This window comes from Nannospalax galili, unplaced genomic scaffold, assembly GCF_000622305.1.
Source record: "Nannospalax galili isolate Female #2095 unplaced genomic scaffold, S.galili_v1.0 scaffold132, whole genome shotgun sequence".
Taxonomy (NCBI): domain Eukaryota; kingdom Metazoa; phylum Chordata; class Mammalia; order Rodentia; family Spalacidae; genus Nannospalax; species Nannospalax galili.
In genome coordinates, this window is record NW_008332644.1 from 3,296,776 (window position 1) to 3,314,301 (window position 17,526).

Below are 17,526 nucleotides of genomic sequence, written 5' to 3' on the forward strand. Positions count from 1 at the left end.
GTGTGCTTATTAAATAATTTTTTAAAGTACACATACAATAGGATATATAACAAAAATCACAGTGTCAGGCAAAGGAAACCTCCCTTTGAGTTGTTGGTCAGGGTAGTCCAAGATATTCCCAATGTGGGTTTTTCCCTCCCCTCAAGGGCCTTTGGCCACCGATCCACGAGGACAAAGGGAGCAGAAGTGATGAGTGGGGTCAGGACGGCCAGTGAGCATGACAGAAAAGACTTTCTGGGGAGTCAGATTCAGTGATACAGCTCGTTGCCCTGGACTTCGAGCAAGGGATGGCCACTGCTGCATCTTCCTCCTCCCTGGAGAAGAGCTATGAGCTGCCTGATGGCCAGGTCATCACCATTGGCAACAAGCACTTCCGAGGTCCCAAAGGGTTCTTTCAGCCTTCCTTCCTGGGTATGGAATCCTGTGATATCCACGAAACCACCTTCAATTCCACCATGAAGTGTGATGTCGACATCCATAAGGACCTCTATGACAACACAGTGTTGTCTAGTGGGACAACCATGTACCCTAGCATTGCAGACAGTATGCAGAAGGAGATCACTGCTCTGGCTCTCAGCATGATGAAGATCAAGATCATTGTTCCCCCTGAGCATAAGTACTCCATGTGGATTGATGGCTCCATCTTGGCCTCACTGTCCATCTTCCAGCAGATGTGGATCAGCAAGCAGGAGTAAGGTGAGTCTGGCCCCTCTATCGTCCACCACAAATGCTTCTAGGCAGACTGTTAATTAACTGAGTGAGCTGTTACATCCTTTCTTGACAAAACCTAACTTGGCGGAAAAAAAAAAAAAAGAGAGAGACAACATTGGCATGGCTTTACTTGTTTTTTTTTAATTAAAAAAAATTTGTTCTTTTGTTTTGGTGCTTTAGGCCTGGTGGTGCACATCTTTAATCCCAGCTCTTGGGAAGCAGAAGCAGGCAGATATTTGTGAGTTCGAGGCCAGCCTGGTCTACATAGTGAGTTCCAGGACAGCTGGGGCTACAGGGAGACCCTGTCTCAAAAAGACAAAATAAAAAAAATTAAAAAATTTTTAAAAAGAAAGAATTTTAAAACTGGAATTCTTAGTATCTTGAACCCTGCACATTCAAGAAGTCACTTTGGAATCATGCAGCTTAAGGGCTCTGCTGCCCTGTCCCTATTGCATTTATATTTGTTTCCTGGTGTGGTTCCCTGCTCAGGGGTCCACCTATCTCATCTTGAGATATGGTGAGTCATCCTCCCTTATTTGTAAAATAAAGACGTCTGGAGTCAGAAGGAACTAGGTCAGAAGGCTGGCTTTGTGACCAACAACAGTTTACTCAGTCTTTCTGTGTCTCCGTCTCTCCATCTGTAAAACAGAAAATCATAACATTTGGTATTTGTGAGATGTCTGCAGAACTCCCCCAGCAGCATCCCTGTTTTCAGCTAGGCACCCACCAAGTGTTATTAACTATCTTCATTTCATGGATTGTTTCTGGAATCCGTCTGGACTCCCCTGTCTCCCTAGTCCTTGTGATTTTCATTGAAAGAATTCAGAGGTGACCCACAGAGTACAGGGTACAAGACAGAGTTTATTGCAAAGCAAGCGCCTTCCACTTCCGCAAAGGGGAGAGCAGACAGTACAAAGAGACCACTGCCCCAATCTACACAGCAGGCAGGCTTCTTACTCTATTATCTCTAGAACAACAAACCCTCAACTTTCCTTTGAGGCCTTTGTTCTGTTCCATGATGGGAAAATGTGTTTGGATTAGCTCCCACTGACTCTTCAGGTAGAGGATCAGTGATGCATATCTCAGAATGTTGTTTTTGTTCTTTATTGAAAGGTTTCCAGTTATCTAAGAATCTCATAAGCTTCAGGACTTCATGGAGCCTGTTTTCAAATGGTTATTCATTATTCAGGCAGTTGAGGTGGTCACTTCAGCCTAGGAGGTCACTTTTCCTCCCACATAGAGAAAAATGATTCTGGTCCCAATTTTCTGATCGTTAACAACCAGCTGTTCCTGTCCTTTGTTTTACAAGCTGAAGACTATGAGGGATGGTACAGCCCAAAGTCCTCCATGCCTGCTAATATCTAAACTACCTTACAGGGGCCACCTGCAGGTTCTGGGGACCCGAAGGGAGAGTTCAGCTGCCTGAGGGAAGAGCTGAGTGTGTGGATAGAAGGGTCTCAATTCGTTTGAATCAATTGTGTGGTTGATATTTTCACCTGTGCTGGGTCCCACTGCAGCTCCACTCACCTAGGATACCTGCAGTAGGGTCCCTGGTGTATTTTTGTTGTTGTTGTTGAAGTGATCCTGATTCTTGGCACTTTGAAGCCCAGAAGTGCTTTCTGAGGAACCCCAGGACCTTAGTGCCTCTGGGCTACTGCCCCACTCCAGCAATTTCCCATTCTACTGGACTGGGTTGGTGTGGGTCTCTTCTTCCCTTCGAGGGCCGTGAGCCACCAATCCACGAGGAAGGAGAGACTGCCGAGCCTCAAGGGTGGGATGGCCAAGGCAAAGCTGCCGCTACCCTCTTGTAGAGAGGGCGTACTCACAAACTCCGCGTGTTCCTAGGAGCCCCACATTGGGCGCCAGCTGTGGGTCTCTCCCTCCCCTCATAGACCGTTGGCCACCGATCCACGAGGACAAAGGGAGCAGAAGTGACGAACGGGTTCGGGATGGCCAGTGGGCACGGACAGAAAAAAAACCTTCCGGGAGTCAGATTCAGTGATACAGCTCCGTTTACTCAGTGGGGGTCAGGGAAAATATAGTGTGGAGGCAGCGGCCAAAGCTTCAGCTGGTAGGTGCTCATAGTGTGCTTTATTTACATGTGGTAGGGGGATCCTATCATCCGACTATAGGGCAATGCCTAATTATCATATAGAAAAAACCTGGGGGTAGTTTTATTGCAAGTAACTATGCCAAAGGTCATGTTCCAAATAAGGGCAGGCATCCATGTTTGCTGGCACTTTCCAAGTAAGTCAGGCAAAGAGCAGGAGGCCTCCACTGCGAAAGGGAGTCCTTCCATATAGCACTGAGTCCCTTGGAGCTATCTGGACATGGTGGACAGCAACCTTAGCAGCAGGGTCCCCCAACATCTCCCCCTGTTTTGTTTTATAATGGAGAAGTGTCATCACAATCTTTAAGAGCCAACTCATCTATCTCTGGAGAATCCAAAGTTTGATAATGGACCATGACCTGATTGGTAGTAATTTTTGCAATGTAGTAATTTATAAGAAATTATATGAATCAGGGAGCAAGCATCAAAATAACATAATTGGGGGCTATTGTTATTGTAGGGAGCAAGCATCAAAATGACACACAGCATGATCAGGGGGCTAACAAAGGGTAGGAGTCATGAAAACAAGGGGTTACTAAACCAACCTAGTTGTTCAGTGGGTTGAAATCTTGAAAATAGATCGTTATGAAGTTTTTTGAAAGTATTAACATTAGTCTCAACAACATTTGATTTATTTACAAAAAAACAGCATTCCTCTCCCACTACTACACACATCCCCCCTGTTCAGCTGTTATTAAGTCTAGTGCTGTTCTGTTTTGGAGCACAACCCCAGCAAGAGAGTTCATTTGTCGTTGGAGAGATTAAAAAATTTTTAAAAAGAAAGAATTTTAAAACTGGAATGGTGAAGGCAACAGCGGTCAGTTAGAGCAAGCATCCCCAAGTTCTACAATGCGGCTAGGACTTTGTACATTTTTTTAAAAAATGTCATTCCAAGTATCCCTGGTCACAGGAAGTCCCTCCCCAAAGCCACCCTGATTCCCAAAAGGAGGATGGCCCAGTCCACGCCTTGAGTCTATACAGGGGAGGCAACATCATTTCTTTTGTGTAAATGATGTACTACAATTTTTTTTTTAAATCTTCCTCCATATTACTTTTTTATATTTGTTTTTATTTTTGAATGGTCACCCATCTTGGCCCCCCTCTTTTTGTCCCCTTTCCTTTGCACCATAGAAAAAGAGGAGGTGTGATGCATGCTGTCTTGGAGAGAGTAATGTTAGTGAGGCATTTGTAATGAGTAGGCTTATTCTTGCTGGAAATGGAAATTGGATAGGTAGCCAGTTGTTTGAATAAGGGAATATCCATCAGATGAGAGTCGGTGAAATCTTTTTTTGTTTCTGGGTAAAGAAGGGTGGTATTAACTGGTACTGCTGTCAGTAAAGGTCTATTGCTGGTCTGTCAGTAGTGGATGCCATTGCCTGGTCCAGCTTGTTTTGAAAGTCTCCTGCCAGGTGATGTGTTTGTACAATAGCAGCAGTCACAGCACCTCCAGCACCCAGGTAGAGGGTGAGTCTGAGTCCCACTAGCAAGGGGATGAAGATTTCTCTCTGCTGGTGGGTGTGAAGGAGTAGGGCAGCCTCTTCTTCCTCGAATAGGTACACCTGGGGAGTAATCATTACAGGTACACAAAAGGTGGACAAAGAGGAGTTAACACAGTGTTGGGCTTTTCCTTAAAGGGTGGTGTTAACTGGTACTGCTGTCAGTAAAGGTCTATTTCTGGAAGCACAAAAGAAACAGTTAGAGGCATTAGGGCGGGTGGTGAAGGGAAGAAAGTTAGCAATATATTGAATGTATTGGTTCCAAGACATAGTTGATCTTATCTGGTCTTCTGTTTGTTTTTCCTGTAGAATAATACGTAATGTATTGGCTCCAGGACAGAGTTGATCTTATCTGGTCCTCTGTTCATTTTTTCTGTAGAATAATATTATGATGAGTTAGCACAGGCTTAGCTGCAGGTACAAGCTGTTGAGAGATATGAAAGTCAGCGGTAGGGAAGCTGGAGAATGCACCTGAGTAGAACTTTCCTGTTACTCTGACACGCCAGCGATTGTCTCATGGATCTGCAACGTATATTAGGGAATAGTCATGGTTCCCATAGAGATACTTATTATCCTTTAGGTAAATGGGTCTTTCCTGTCCTGTTATACCCTGATATCCCCTAGTTAATCCCAGTTCCACCCTACAGGAATTGAAATAGCAGCAGCCCTCATAGGTATCAACTTCCTTGAGACATGATGGATCTGTCTGTCGGAAAGGAAAGCAAACGTATTCGTTAGTTTTGTATCTGCTAGCATTTGGGTATATTATGATTTCTATGAGGTTTTGACAGCCCACTAGGGGGCAGTCTGTGGTTCTGATTATTTGACTTTTTCCTTGAAATGTTTCTCTGACATAAAATCTCCAGAGCATAGTATTAGGAGGGGTGGGGCTGGCATCCCAAGCCTGCAGGGCACATAAGCAGATTTGCTCAATACATCCAGTGGGAATTGCAGCTTGCTGGATTCCTGTGGAGAAGTTGCCCTGACCAAAAAGCTGGTCATAGTTCCAATCTATGAATCCAGGTGGTGGATCCTGTCCCTGTTGCGGTCTTAGCTGTTGATTATGAGTGTCATTTCTTTTAGCCTGCATCAGGCATTAATCTCTAAATAAAGCTTCCCATTGTACAAATAATGGACTGGGGAGACTGGATCTACAGATATCTCTCCAGTCCTGGGGGGTTAGGAGGTTAGTATTAAAGCTTTGTACATGGAGCATGGATCCCATCCTCACAGACAGCTTGGCATAGTTCTTTTAAGTCTACTGCTGGGAGGGGGTACCAAGCCAGTGGACATTGTCTTGTTATTTGTAGGTTATCGGGGAAAGCTTCTACAGGCAGAGTTTTTGGGTCCTGAGGCCATTGTGGCTAAGGATCCTGGGGGCAATAACTCCCATTATCCCTGAGATTACAGAGCTGTTCAATGGCTGTGGGGGGTGGTACCACAGATGGTGGCACTGGTGGTAAAGGGAGAGGGTGATTTATCTGGGAATCTTCGAAAGTTTTTGAAGTCTGGGTTTTAACATCTGGGTCTGTTAAATCTGTCCATGAGGATTCATAAGGGGGAAGTGGGGGTTAAAGGTTATTTTTGTTGATGGGAGGTTTTTGTCTGACTTGGTCAATTTTTATTTTTTGGGCTGTTGAATTTGCTGTTGGGCAATATTTAGGGTCTTTTTCTTTATTTGAACCCTCCCCTTTATTATCCCCTGTTTGTTTTCTGTCTAGTAAATCCTCCTCAGGCTTAGGTGGGTTTTCCAAGCATTGTTGGATGGAAGCTATTACAGGAAGGAAGGAAAGGGGCAAATGGTGCCTTTCTTGGATTTCCTTTTTACGAGCCAGATAGGCAACACTGGTCCCGATCTCTGGGTCAGAAATGTCTGCCTGTACTCTTAGTATAAAGTCTTGGAGGGTTTCAGTTGGTTTCTGCTTTAGGAAGGTTAATAAGAAGGTCTCTCCAGGCCTGGTGGACAAGGGGGTTAGGCGGTTCCAGGCCTGTAGTGCACATAAGCAGACCTGTTCAAAACAACTGGCAGGAATTACAGTCTGCTGGATTCCTGTGGAAAAATTGCCCTGACTGAACAATTGGTCATAGACTTGGTCCATGGAGCATGGATCCCATCCTCATGGACAGCTTGGCGTAGTTCTTTTAAGTCTACTGCTGGGAGGGGGTACCAAGCCAGTGGACATTGTCTTGTTATTTGTAGGTTATCGGGGAAAGCTTCTACAGGCAGAGTTTTTGGGTCCTGAGGCCATTGTGGCTAAGGATCCTGGGGGCAATAACTCCCATTATCCCTGAGATTACAGAGCTGTTCAATGGCTGTGGGGCGTGGCTCCACAGATGGTGGCGCTGGTGGTGAAGGGGGAGGGGGATTTATCTGGGAATCTTCTGGAGTTTTTGAAGTCTGGGTTTTATCATCTGGGTCTGTTAAATCAGTCAATGAGGATTCATAGCGGAGAAGAGGGGGGTAAAGGTTATTTTTGCTGATGCATGGTTTTTGTCTGACTTTGTCAATTTTTATTATTTTTTGGGCTGTTGAATCTGTTACCGGGCAATCTTCAGGATTTTTTTCTTTATTTTTTAGGGCTGTCCAATCTGCTGTTGGGCAATCTTTAGGGTATTTTTCATTGTTTGAACCCTCCCCTTTATTATCCCCTGGTGGTTTTCTGTCTAGTAAATCCTCCTCAGGCTTAGGTGGGTTTTCCAAGCATTGTTGGATGGAAGCTATTACAGGAAGGAAGGAAAGGGGCAAATGGTGCCTTTCTTGGATTTCCTTTTTACGAGCCAGATAGGCAACACGAGTCCCGACCTCTGGGTCAGAAATGCCTGCTAACAGGATCCAGGGTGAGAACTGAAATACTTCATTCCAAAATTTTGAGCCTTCCTTTTGGGAAATCTTAAGTCCTCTTGATTTAAGTAGGGCTCTAAGACAGCGAATTTGGAGGGTGTTTCTGGCACCCAGGTAGAGGGCGAGTCTGAGTCCCACCAGCAGGAGGATGAAGATTTCTCTCCGCTGGTGGCTGTGAAGGAGTAGGGTGGCCTCTTCTTCCTCAAATAGGTACACCTGGGGAGTAATCATTAAAGCCTGCCACTGGGGGATTGAGACATTTTGACAGACATAAGCCTAGCTGCAGACTTAAGAAACTGGCAACCATAACCATCCTTGTGACTTTTAACTGGCTGCTGCATTATCAGATTTTTATGATAGTTGTAAAGCTTATTTCCTACACCCAGCTGGGTTGTTGGGGTCCTGAAAGAGGGCAGGGGGCCTTCAGCCAATATTGGGGAGTTGCCCCAACCAAGAGGCTTCAGTTGCCCATGTTGTGCCCAGTTTGAGAAACCCCAAAGACCACCAAGGAGCCGACTGATGCAAATACACAAGGGTTCTTTTATTGTTACAAGCTTAAGCTTGGGTCCACTTTGTCACTGACTTAGCGGATCTCAGATTTGAGACCTCTTGTGTTGGGAGACAGGGGTTTTTATAGGTTTATTTCAGGAAGTTCAGCAAGTAGGGGAGTGGGGGTCTTCAGCCTGGCAAGCATCTGATTGGTTGCAGCTCAGTGCCAAACCATAAACTGCTGGCTTCAGGAAATCTGAAAAGATATCTGGACTTTTAGTACTTTCCTGTCCCTGGTTAACTGACCATTGGCGGGGGAGTTGTTCTCTATCCATTCCAAGTATTGTGTTTTTTCTTGGAACAGGGCCCAGGGCTGGGTCAGTCCTATGGAGGTTTTATACAAGATGGAGTCACTCAGGTCTCTCACCCGCAAACCATATCCAGACCCTTGTGAAGGCATTAACCGAAAGTAAAGCAAAGAGAGAGAGACTCCCTCCCGCCCCTCCTTTATCATCACGGGGCAGGTCAATTTAAATTCTCACTAGGAAGCCTGTGGGGGCATGGAGGACTGCAGGAGAAAGCCCTCTACATGGGGCGGTCCTCTCTGATGAGCCCCTTCCCCAAGAAAAACATTATGGAAAAAATGGCTTTTAAAATCTTTTTTCCATTTGTCTATGGAGCAAGCCTCCTTAAAATCTTTAAGTGCTCTGCAGCCACTCACCACTTTAAATCCTTTGTTTTTGTTTACATTATGGGGCAGGTCAATTTAAATTCTCATCTAACTGGTTTAGCTTGAGCCTGAGTGCCCCGGGGGTGAGACAACAAAACAGATAAGGAAGTTTGTTATCTTAGAAGTTGAATTCAATGGTTGTATGAAAATCCCTTAGAACTTTGTGGGTTTTGTTTCTAGGGGTGTTGTTCAAGATAGAAAAGGAAAGGGGGGTGAAACGCTGATTCCTAGAGGAACATGCCTGGGATCAAAAACCTCAGGTATTCCACCTAGTCCACAGCACAAGCTTGTCCACAAATTTAAGAGATCCAGCGACCGGCTTTAAGAGCAATTAACTGGTCGTTGTGTGACCGGTTTTTGCATTAGAAAGATGTATAGATAGGGGGTCTTTGTCTACACCCAGCCAGGCAATCAGGGTCCATTCAGCAGACTAAGAGCCTTTGGCTAACATCAGGGGGTAGCCCTGATTAGAAAGCCTCAGTTTCTCCTTCGTCTTTAACAGTCCCATGCGAAGACTCAGACTGAAAATAAAAGGAGGGAAAAGAGGAGAGACTGCCAATCCTCAAGGGTGGGATGGCCAAGGCAAAGCTGCCACTACCCTCTTGGAGAGAGGGGGTACTCACAAACTCCACACATTCCAGGAGCCCCACGTTGGGCGCCAGCTGTGGGTCTTTCCCTCCCCTCGAGGGCCACTGGCCACTGATCCACAAGGACAAAAGGAGCAGAAGCAACGAATGGGGTCAGGACAGTAAGTGAGCAAGACAGAAAAGAATTTCCAGGGAGTCAGATTCAGTGATACAGCTCTGTTTATTCAGTGGGGGTCAGGGAAAATATAGTGTGGAGGCAGCAGCCAAAGCTTCAGCTGATAGGTGCTCATAGTATGCTTTATTTACATGTGGTAGGGGGATCCTATTATCCAACTATAGGGAAATATCTAATTATCATATAGAAAAAACCTGGGGGCAGTTTTATTGCAGGTAACTAATGCGAAAGTCATGTTCCAAATAAGGTCAGGCATCCGTGCTTGGTGGCATTTTCCAGGTAAGTCAGGCAGAGAGCAGGAGGCCCCCGCTGAGAAAGGGAGTCCTTCCACATAGTGCTGAGCCCCTTAGAGCTATCCGGACATAGTGGACAGAAACCTTAGCAGCAGGGTCCCCCAACACCCAAAATAATTTAAGCTATTGTCACACATAGCCCTTGAAGGTAAGACCCTTATTGCTGAAGACATGACATACTTTTGACACAGAACTTGGGGCAATTGCACTGGAACTAACTTGGAAGCTTCCTTCCTGATGACTAACTTTCACAGTCTTAGAGGTACTGTGCAAGCTGCCAGTGGAGAAAAACAATTGATGATCCTACCCAGATGTAAAACCTATGAACCATAATGACTGGCCCAGCAAATTATCACTATTATCACTGGTGTCATTCTTTTTTTAAATTTTTTTTTTATTTTATGTGTATGCATGTATTGCCTGTGTGCAGGTAAGTGCACCCATGTCATGCAATGCCCAAGGAGGACAGAAGAGGCTGTCGGATCCCCTGGAACTGGAGTTACAGGCAGTTGTTAGCTGCCATGTGGGTGCTGGGATTTGAACCCAGGTCTTCTGCAAGAACAACCAGTGTTCTTAACCACTGAGAAATCTCTCCAGCCCCCACTAGTGTCATTCTTATCTTGGGGAGGTAATCAACAGTGGTCCAATTAGACTTAAGTCTTGCTCAGTGGGTGGGAATCCATGCCAAGTACACATAGTTGGAGATTTCATAGAACTAGAAAAGAGCCTACTACTGTCACTTTCCTAGACCAACGTCATTTCTTACTATGTCAATTAAATCCTTATATTCACAGAACTCTCAGAACTCATCAAAGAAGCTTCTTTATACAACAGTGAAGACTATGGTAAAGCTCCACTATTGGTCAAACATGGAGAATAAGTGACTGTGAGGTTACAGCCCTAAGTGACACATCTTCAGTGCTTCCCCTGGGTGTCTCATCTATCTTTATTACATAGCCCCAGCACATCTGCTCAGGGATGGACCACCCACAGAGGTGTGGTCCCTCCTTCATCAATTAATAGTTAAGAAAATGTCTCACAGACATGAACACCAGTCAATCTGAGGGGGTAATTCTTCAATTATGATTTCCTTTTCCCAGGTGTCTCTAGTTTGTGTGAAGTTGGCAAAAGCTAACCAGCATGATCTGTGTGCTGGATAGCTTTAGTGTCAACTTGACACATCTGGGTTTAGGAAGCCTCAATTGGGGAATTTCCTCTTTTGGACTGGCCTGTGGCCATGTCTGAGGGGCATCTTCTTGATGAATGATGTGGGAGGGCACAGCCCACTGTGTGTGGTGCCACCCCTGGGCGGGTGGGCCTATATTGCATAAGAAAGCAGGCTGAGCAGGGCCCAGGGGAGCAAGACATTAAGCAGTGCTCCTCCATGGCTTGTGTTCCAGCTCCTGCCTCCAGGTTCCTGCCCTGAGTTCCTACCTTGGGCTCCCTCATGAATCACAACCTGGGAGATGTAAGCTAAATAAACCCTTTCCTCCCCAAGTTGGTATTGGTCAGAGTATTTTGTCACAGCAATGAAGAAACAGACTAAGACAACCTGTAATATTTAATTCATTCCTTATGTGATTTTGATCTCATGGTAATAATGGCTTCATAAAAATAATTTGGAAGAGTTCCTTCTTATAGTTTACAGGAAAGTTTGAGGAGTATTGGTGTTAGTTCTTTCAAGGTCTTCTAGAATCCTATGGTGAATCCATGTAGTCCTGGACTTTGTATTAGTTGGAAGTTATTTAAATTGCTGGTTGCTATGTGTTTTCTTAAATTATTTCATCTTGGCTTAACTTTGGTAGGTCACATGTATCTAAAAATTCACCCACTTCTTTTAAATTTCCCAGTTTGGTGAAATATAGATTTTTAAAGTTTGTTATGATTCCCTGATTTTTCTCAGACTCTGTTGTAATGTCTCTCTTTTTATCTCTAATTTTATTAATTTGGCTCTCTTCTCTCTTTATGTTGATTAATTTGTCAATCTTGTTGATCTTTTCAAGGAATAAATTATTTGTTTCATTGGCTCTTGATATTTTTTCATTCCTATTTCATTAATTGCAGTCTTGATTTTGATTATCTCTTCTTGTCCTGAAGGCATGGGCAATTTACATGAAGAAGCTGCCCAAGTACATCTAATTCCTACTCTTGCCACAATGTTACAATACCGTCTAACCCCAAACATGATCTATGGCTTCATCATCATGCCCTGTGACCAGTAAGTGAAGAGAAGATGATTACCAGATTTATGTGTAGTAATGCATGCAAATGCATGAATCACCCAGACATGGGCAGCTGCAGGATTATAGTCTCATTCTTGGACAACAATGAAGGACACTGATGAAGGAAAATCTTCACAGTGGTCAGAACTTCAGGCAGTGCACATCATCATACATATTTGTTAGAAGGTGAAATGGTCAGATGTGTGATTATGTACTAATTCATAGACTGTAGCCAATGGTTTGGCTGAATGGTCAGGGACTTGAAACAAGTATTAGTGGAAACCTGGTTGAGAAAGGCTTCTGTAGAAGAGAAGAGATATATGGATAGGGTTCTCCAAAATGGCAAAGGCCATAAAGATACTAATATCCAGCATAAGTGCTCTTAAAAAGGTAACTTCAGCAGATTAGTTTAATAATCAAGTAGAAAGCCATGTGTGGTGGTGCAGGCTGTTAATCCCAGCACTCGGGAGGCAGAGGCAAGCAGATCTCTGTGAGTTCACAGACAGCCTCATCTACATAGTGATTTCCAGGCCAGATGGGGCTACTGTCTCAAAAAGACCAAAAAAAAAAAAAAAATCAAGTAGATAGGATGGCCCACTCAATGGATAGTAGTCAATCTCTTTCCCCTGTCATCCCTGTCATTGTCCAATGGGCCTATAATCAAGGAGGACATGGTGACAGAGATGGAGTTTTGTTCCTGGACTCAACAACATGGACTTTTACTCACTAAGGCAGACCTTGCTATGACTGCTGCTGAGAACTGAATCTGACAATGGCAGAGACAAACAGTGAGTCCCTAATAAGGCACCATTCCTCAGGGTGACCAGCCAGTTACCTGGTGGGAAGTTAGCTATGTTGGACCATATCAATTATGGAAAGAGCAGTACGAGATCCTTACTTGAATAGATACTTATTGTGGTTATAATTTGTCATTCTTGCATATGAACTACCATCTGTGGACATAGAGAACACATTATCTGCCATCATGGTACCTGAACTACCATCATGGTACCATGCACTACCATCTGTGGACATGCAGAACATACTGTCTGCCATCATGGTACCTGAACTACCAACATGGTATCATAAACTACCATGTGTGGACATGCTACCATGAACTATCATCTACAGACATACAGAACAAATTACCTGCTATCATGGTACCTGAACTACCATCATGGTACCATGAACCACCATCTGTGGACATGCAGAACACATTGTCTTCCATCATGATACCTGAACTACCATCATGGTACCATGAACTACCATCTGTGGACATGCTACCGAGAACTACCATCTGTGGATATACAGAACACATTGTCTGCCATCATGGTACCATGAATGACCATGTGTGAACATGCTACCATTAACTACCATCTGGGACATACAGAACACATTGTCTGCCATCATGGTACCTGAACTACCATCATGGTACCATGAATTACCATCTGTGGACATACAGAACACATTACTTGCCATCATGGTACCATGAACTACCTCCTGTGGACATGCTACCATAAACTACCATCTGTGGACATGCTACTGAGAACTACCATCTGTGGATATACAGAACACATTGTCTGCCATCATGGTACCATGAACTACCATCTGTGGACATGCTACCAAGAACTACCATCTGTGGATATACAGAACACATTGTCTGCCATCATGGTACCATGAACTACCATCTGTGGACATGCTACCAAGAACTACCATCTGTGGATATACAGAACACATTGTCTGCCATCATGGTACCATGAACTACCATCTGTGGACATGCTACCAAGAACTACCATCTGTGGATATACAGAACACATTGTCTGCCATCATGGTACCATGAACGACCATGTGTGGACATGCTACCATTAACTACCATCTGGGACATACAGAACACATTGTCTGCCATCATGGTACCTGAACTACCATCATGGTACCATGAATTACCATCTGTGGACATACAGAACACATTACTTGCCATCATGGTACCATGAACTACCTCCTGTGGACATGCTATCATGAACTACAATCTGGGACATACAGAACACATTGTCTGCCATCATGATACTTTATACTGATCAAGGAACTTACTTAACAGCCAAAGAAGTGCAGCAGTGGGCTCATCTGTATGGGAATTCACTGTTCTTACCTTGTTTTCCAGAATCCTGAAACACCTGACTTGACAGGACAGTGGGATGGCCTTTAAAAGACATGATTATTGGGTCACAATAACCTTGACATCTGCTTGAGCAGATTCTCCAGGATTCATGGGTCCAAGAGGGGCAAGATGGAAGTGATGGTATGACTCATCATCACCCTTAGTGACCTAGTAGGAAAAGGTTTTGCTTCCTGTTGCAGCAACCTTACATTTGGCTAGCCTCAAAGTTTGTTCCAGAAGAGAAAATGCTTCTTCCAGAAGGCACAACAAACAATATATTGAGCTGGAGGATAAGACTTCTTCCCAGCCATTTGGGCCCCTAATGTCCTTAAGTCAACAGGCTGAGAATGGAGTTAGGATGAGTGTTTGATCCAGACTACCAGGGGGAGATTGGACCATGAAGGAGATGAGGAAGAGTATGTCTTAAGTGTAGGAGATACCTTAGGGCTTCTCTTGGTGTTACCATGTCCTGTGACTAAGATCCATTAGAAATACTAACAATTCAAAGGAGAATGATCATCAGTCCAGACACATCAAGCATAAGGATAAGCCCCTCCAGGAAAAGAACCTAGACCTGCTGAAGTGCTTGCTGAAGGGTGGAGTAAATACAGATAGGTGGTAGAAAAAGACAGTTGTTAATACCAGTTAAGGCCACATGACCAATTACAGAAGCAAGGATTGCAGCTTCCATGTGTGTTATCTTTAAAGAATGTCTGTCAGGGGCCTGGAGAGATTGCTTAAGAACACTTGATAGTCTTACAAAGGAGCCAGGTTTGTTTCCCAGGACCCTCATGGCAGTTCACGACAGTCTCTAACCTCAGTTCCAAGGGATTCAACACCCTCTTCTGGTCTCCACAGGCACCAGACATGCATGTGGTACACATACATACATGTAAGCACCCAAACATAGGCATAAAATAAATCTTAAAGGAAAGAATATTTTGTGCATATATACACACATATTTAGCAGATATTTGGGGGGTTTCCTCTATTTCTTTTTAATATTTTATTTATTATTTTTATTTTACATGTATGAATGTATTGCTTGCACATGTACGTAAGTGCACCCATGTCGTCTAATGCCTTTGGAGGGCAGAATAGGGTGTCAGATTCTCTGGAACTGGAGTTATGGACGGTTGTTAGCCACCACGTGAGTGTTGAGAATTGAACCCAGGTTCTCTTCAAGAGCAGCCAGTGCTCTTAGCCACTGAGCCATCTCTCCAGCCCATTCCCACTGTTTCTTTTCCCCTCTATTTCTTTATCATACAATATAACATTAGTTGAAATAATATCAATACTTAAGTGTTGTAAATCTGTATTATCATATTTAAGTTATGGGACTACGCACTCTTCAATGACTTTGCTGCCTATTATGGGGAAAAATAGTACATTTTGGATTGATCTTGGAATTACTTATTATGTCAGAGAGAATTATGATCTTGTTATTTTAATTTGGAAACTAAGACTGACATAAGGACTTGTGATTGAATGCAAAGATGGCAAATAGTGAACTTTTGATGGCTAATCTTGATTCTCAACTTGAGTGGATCTGAAATCAACTAAAGATAACCTTCTGGGCACACTTACGAGGGTTTTTTTCCCCCCTTTTTTCTTTAATTTGTTTTTATTTTATGGATGCGTGTTTTGCCTGCATGTAAGTGCACCGAATCTGTGCAATGCCTGCAGAGAACAGAAGAGGGCATCAGATCCCCTGGAACTGAGTTTACAGACAGTTGTTGGCTGCCATGTGGGTGCTGGGAACTGAACCAGGGTCTTCTGCAAGAGCAGCCAGTGCTCTTAATCTCTGGGTCAACTCTGCAGCCCCAGAGTTATTTGAAGATGGAAGATCACCCTAAATGTGGGCGGCACCGTCTGATTGTAGCCCAGAAAAAAGGTCTGAGGAGAAAGCTTTGTTTTTGTTTACTCTTTTCCACATCTTACTGACAAGTTCATCTTTCTGGTTGCTGCTGTTACTGCTTTCAGTGCTGCAACATTCCTTCACTGATGTCAAAACTCAGTATCTGTAGGATTCTAACATTAACAGAGGACATCCAGGAATTCTATAGACCCTCTGTGCTAGGGACTGATAAATAATCCACCCCTTGTGGACTAGCAGTTACCAAGTTCTCAACCTCTCCAATGTGAAGACAACCATAATTAGACTATCCAGTTCACATCATGTAAGCTAATTGCCTTTTACTATATATTCATATTATCAGTTCTGTTCCTACTAGAGAACCCTAAAATAACAGGGGAGAAGGAAAGGAAAGATGTGATTGAAAAGTAATAAGTGTGGGTGTCAAGTTGACAGGAGTTGAACTTGTGATTGCCAACTTGATAGGTTCGAGTATCACCAAAGAGACAAGCTCTGGGCATGCCAATGATTAGATTACCCTTGGGTATGCCTATGAGAAATTATCTTGATGAGGCCAACTGAGGTGAGAGGGCACACCCTCAGTGGCATCATTCCCTGGGCTAGGTTCCTAGGCTGAAAGAAAAGATAAAGCTAGCTGAGACCAAGCATTCATCCCTCTCTGCTTTTTAACTATGGATGCTATGCATCCAGATGCCTCAGGCTCCTCCTTCTGTGACTCCCTTACAAAGAAGAACTGAATCCTTGGACTGTAACCCAGAATAGCCCTTCTTCAACTTGCTTGGGTGAAGTATTTCATGGCAGTAATGAAGAAAGTCATTAATACAAAGCCATATATATATAACAATGAAGGTTTGGCCTTTACTCATTTTCTCAAAGAACTACAACAATTTCAAAGTGCCTTACAAAAATATGGGCAGTCAGCCCTCCCACTTACCCACCTTGATACTGTTTTCTCCCAGAACCCAGGTTCTTATTAAATAGAAGGATATGTCTCCTGTGGAAGATATGGAAGGGTCCGTATTGTTAGTCTTTCTACCAATATAGCATCCATGTCAATAAAACTTCTCAGTGGATTACCATTCCCAAGACAAACTCTGGCCTTCACAGATGAGATTTACAAAGTACCCTGCTAACTAGAATGTGTATTTCTGTTATTCTGTGGAGGCTCTGCTGTCTCTTTAAAAAGATCACCCCATGGATGTGCAACTCCAAATGGTGGTTGAATCTGATATGGTAAAGTAACTCCCCTATCTTCTTTGCTCTTTGTGTTCTACTCTGTGGGAGTCATGGTTGTATGAGAGCCTGTGGACTCCCCACAGGTTGCAATCATTTCTCTTGCTCTTCTTCCTTGGAGCCATTGGTCTAGGGAGGGAAACTTCTTAATGATATTTTTGCCAAATCGTTAGTACTGCTAACATTTTTCCAACTGTTGGTTCTTTTATCCTCTTCGGTGGATAAGGGGACTCACCAAAATACTCTGTTTTTCCACTGTTGAGAGATTCAGACTTGCAAATTTCTATGACCAATGATCCATCAGAACCTAAACCGTATTTATCTCTCCTATTGATAATTCCATTTCCTTAAACAGCTCTCACACCTTGCTATAGCTTCTAGTAGACATGAGGCGCTCCTCTTCCTGTGTTTCATGTCAAATCACATTTGTTGCCCTACCAACCAGGTTTCAACCATTGTCTAGTCCCTAATCAGATTCTTACTAGAACTAATATCTCCTCTGTAGTTCCCATGCTTAAATCATACTCACAATGCATATAATTTTACCCATTTTTGCCTTGGTACACTTTACCGTAATGCCCAACTGTAACCACGTAAAAGTACTGGT

General features: G+C 43.7%; 1 protein-coding gene across 1 annotated transcript; it reads left to right on the forward strand.

Moving 5' to 3' along the window:
* Window positions 1-269: 269 nt before the first annotated feature.
* Window positions 270-695, forward strand: LOC103729491 (actin, muscle-like). The gene has a single exon (XM_008827565.2). The coding sequence runs from the start codon at window positions 288-290 to the stop codon at window positions 693-695; it is 408 nt and encodes a 135-aa protein (XP_008825787.1). The 5' UTR covers window positions 270-287.
* The last annotated feature ends 16,831 nt before the right edge of the window (window positions 696-17,526 follow it).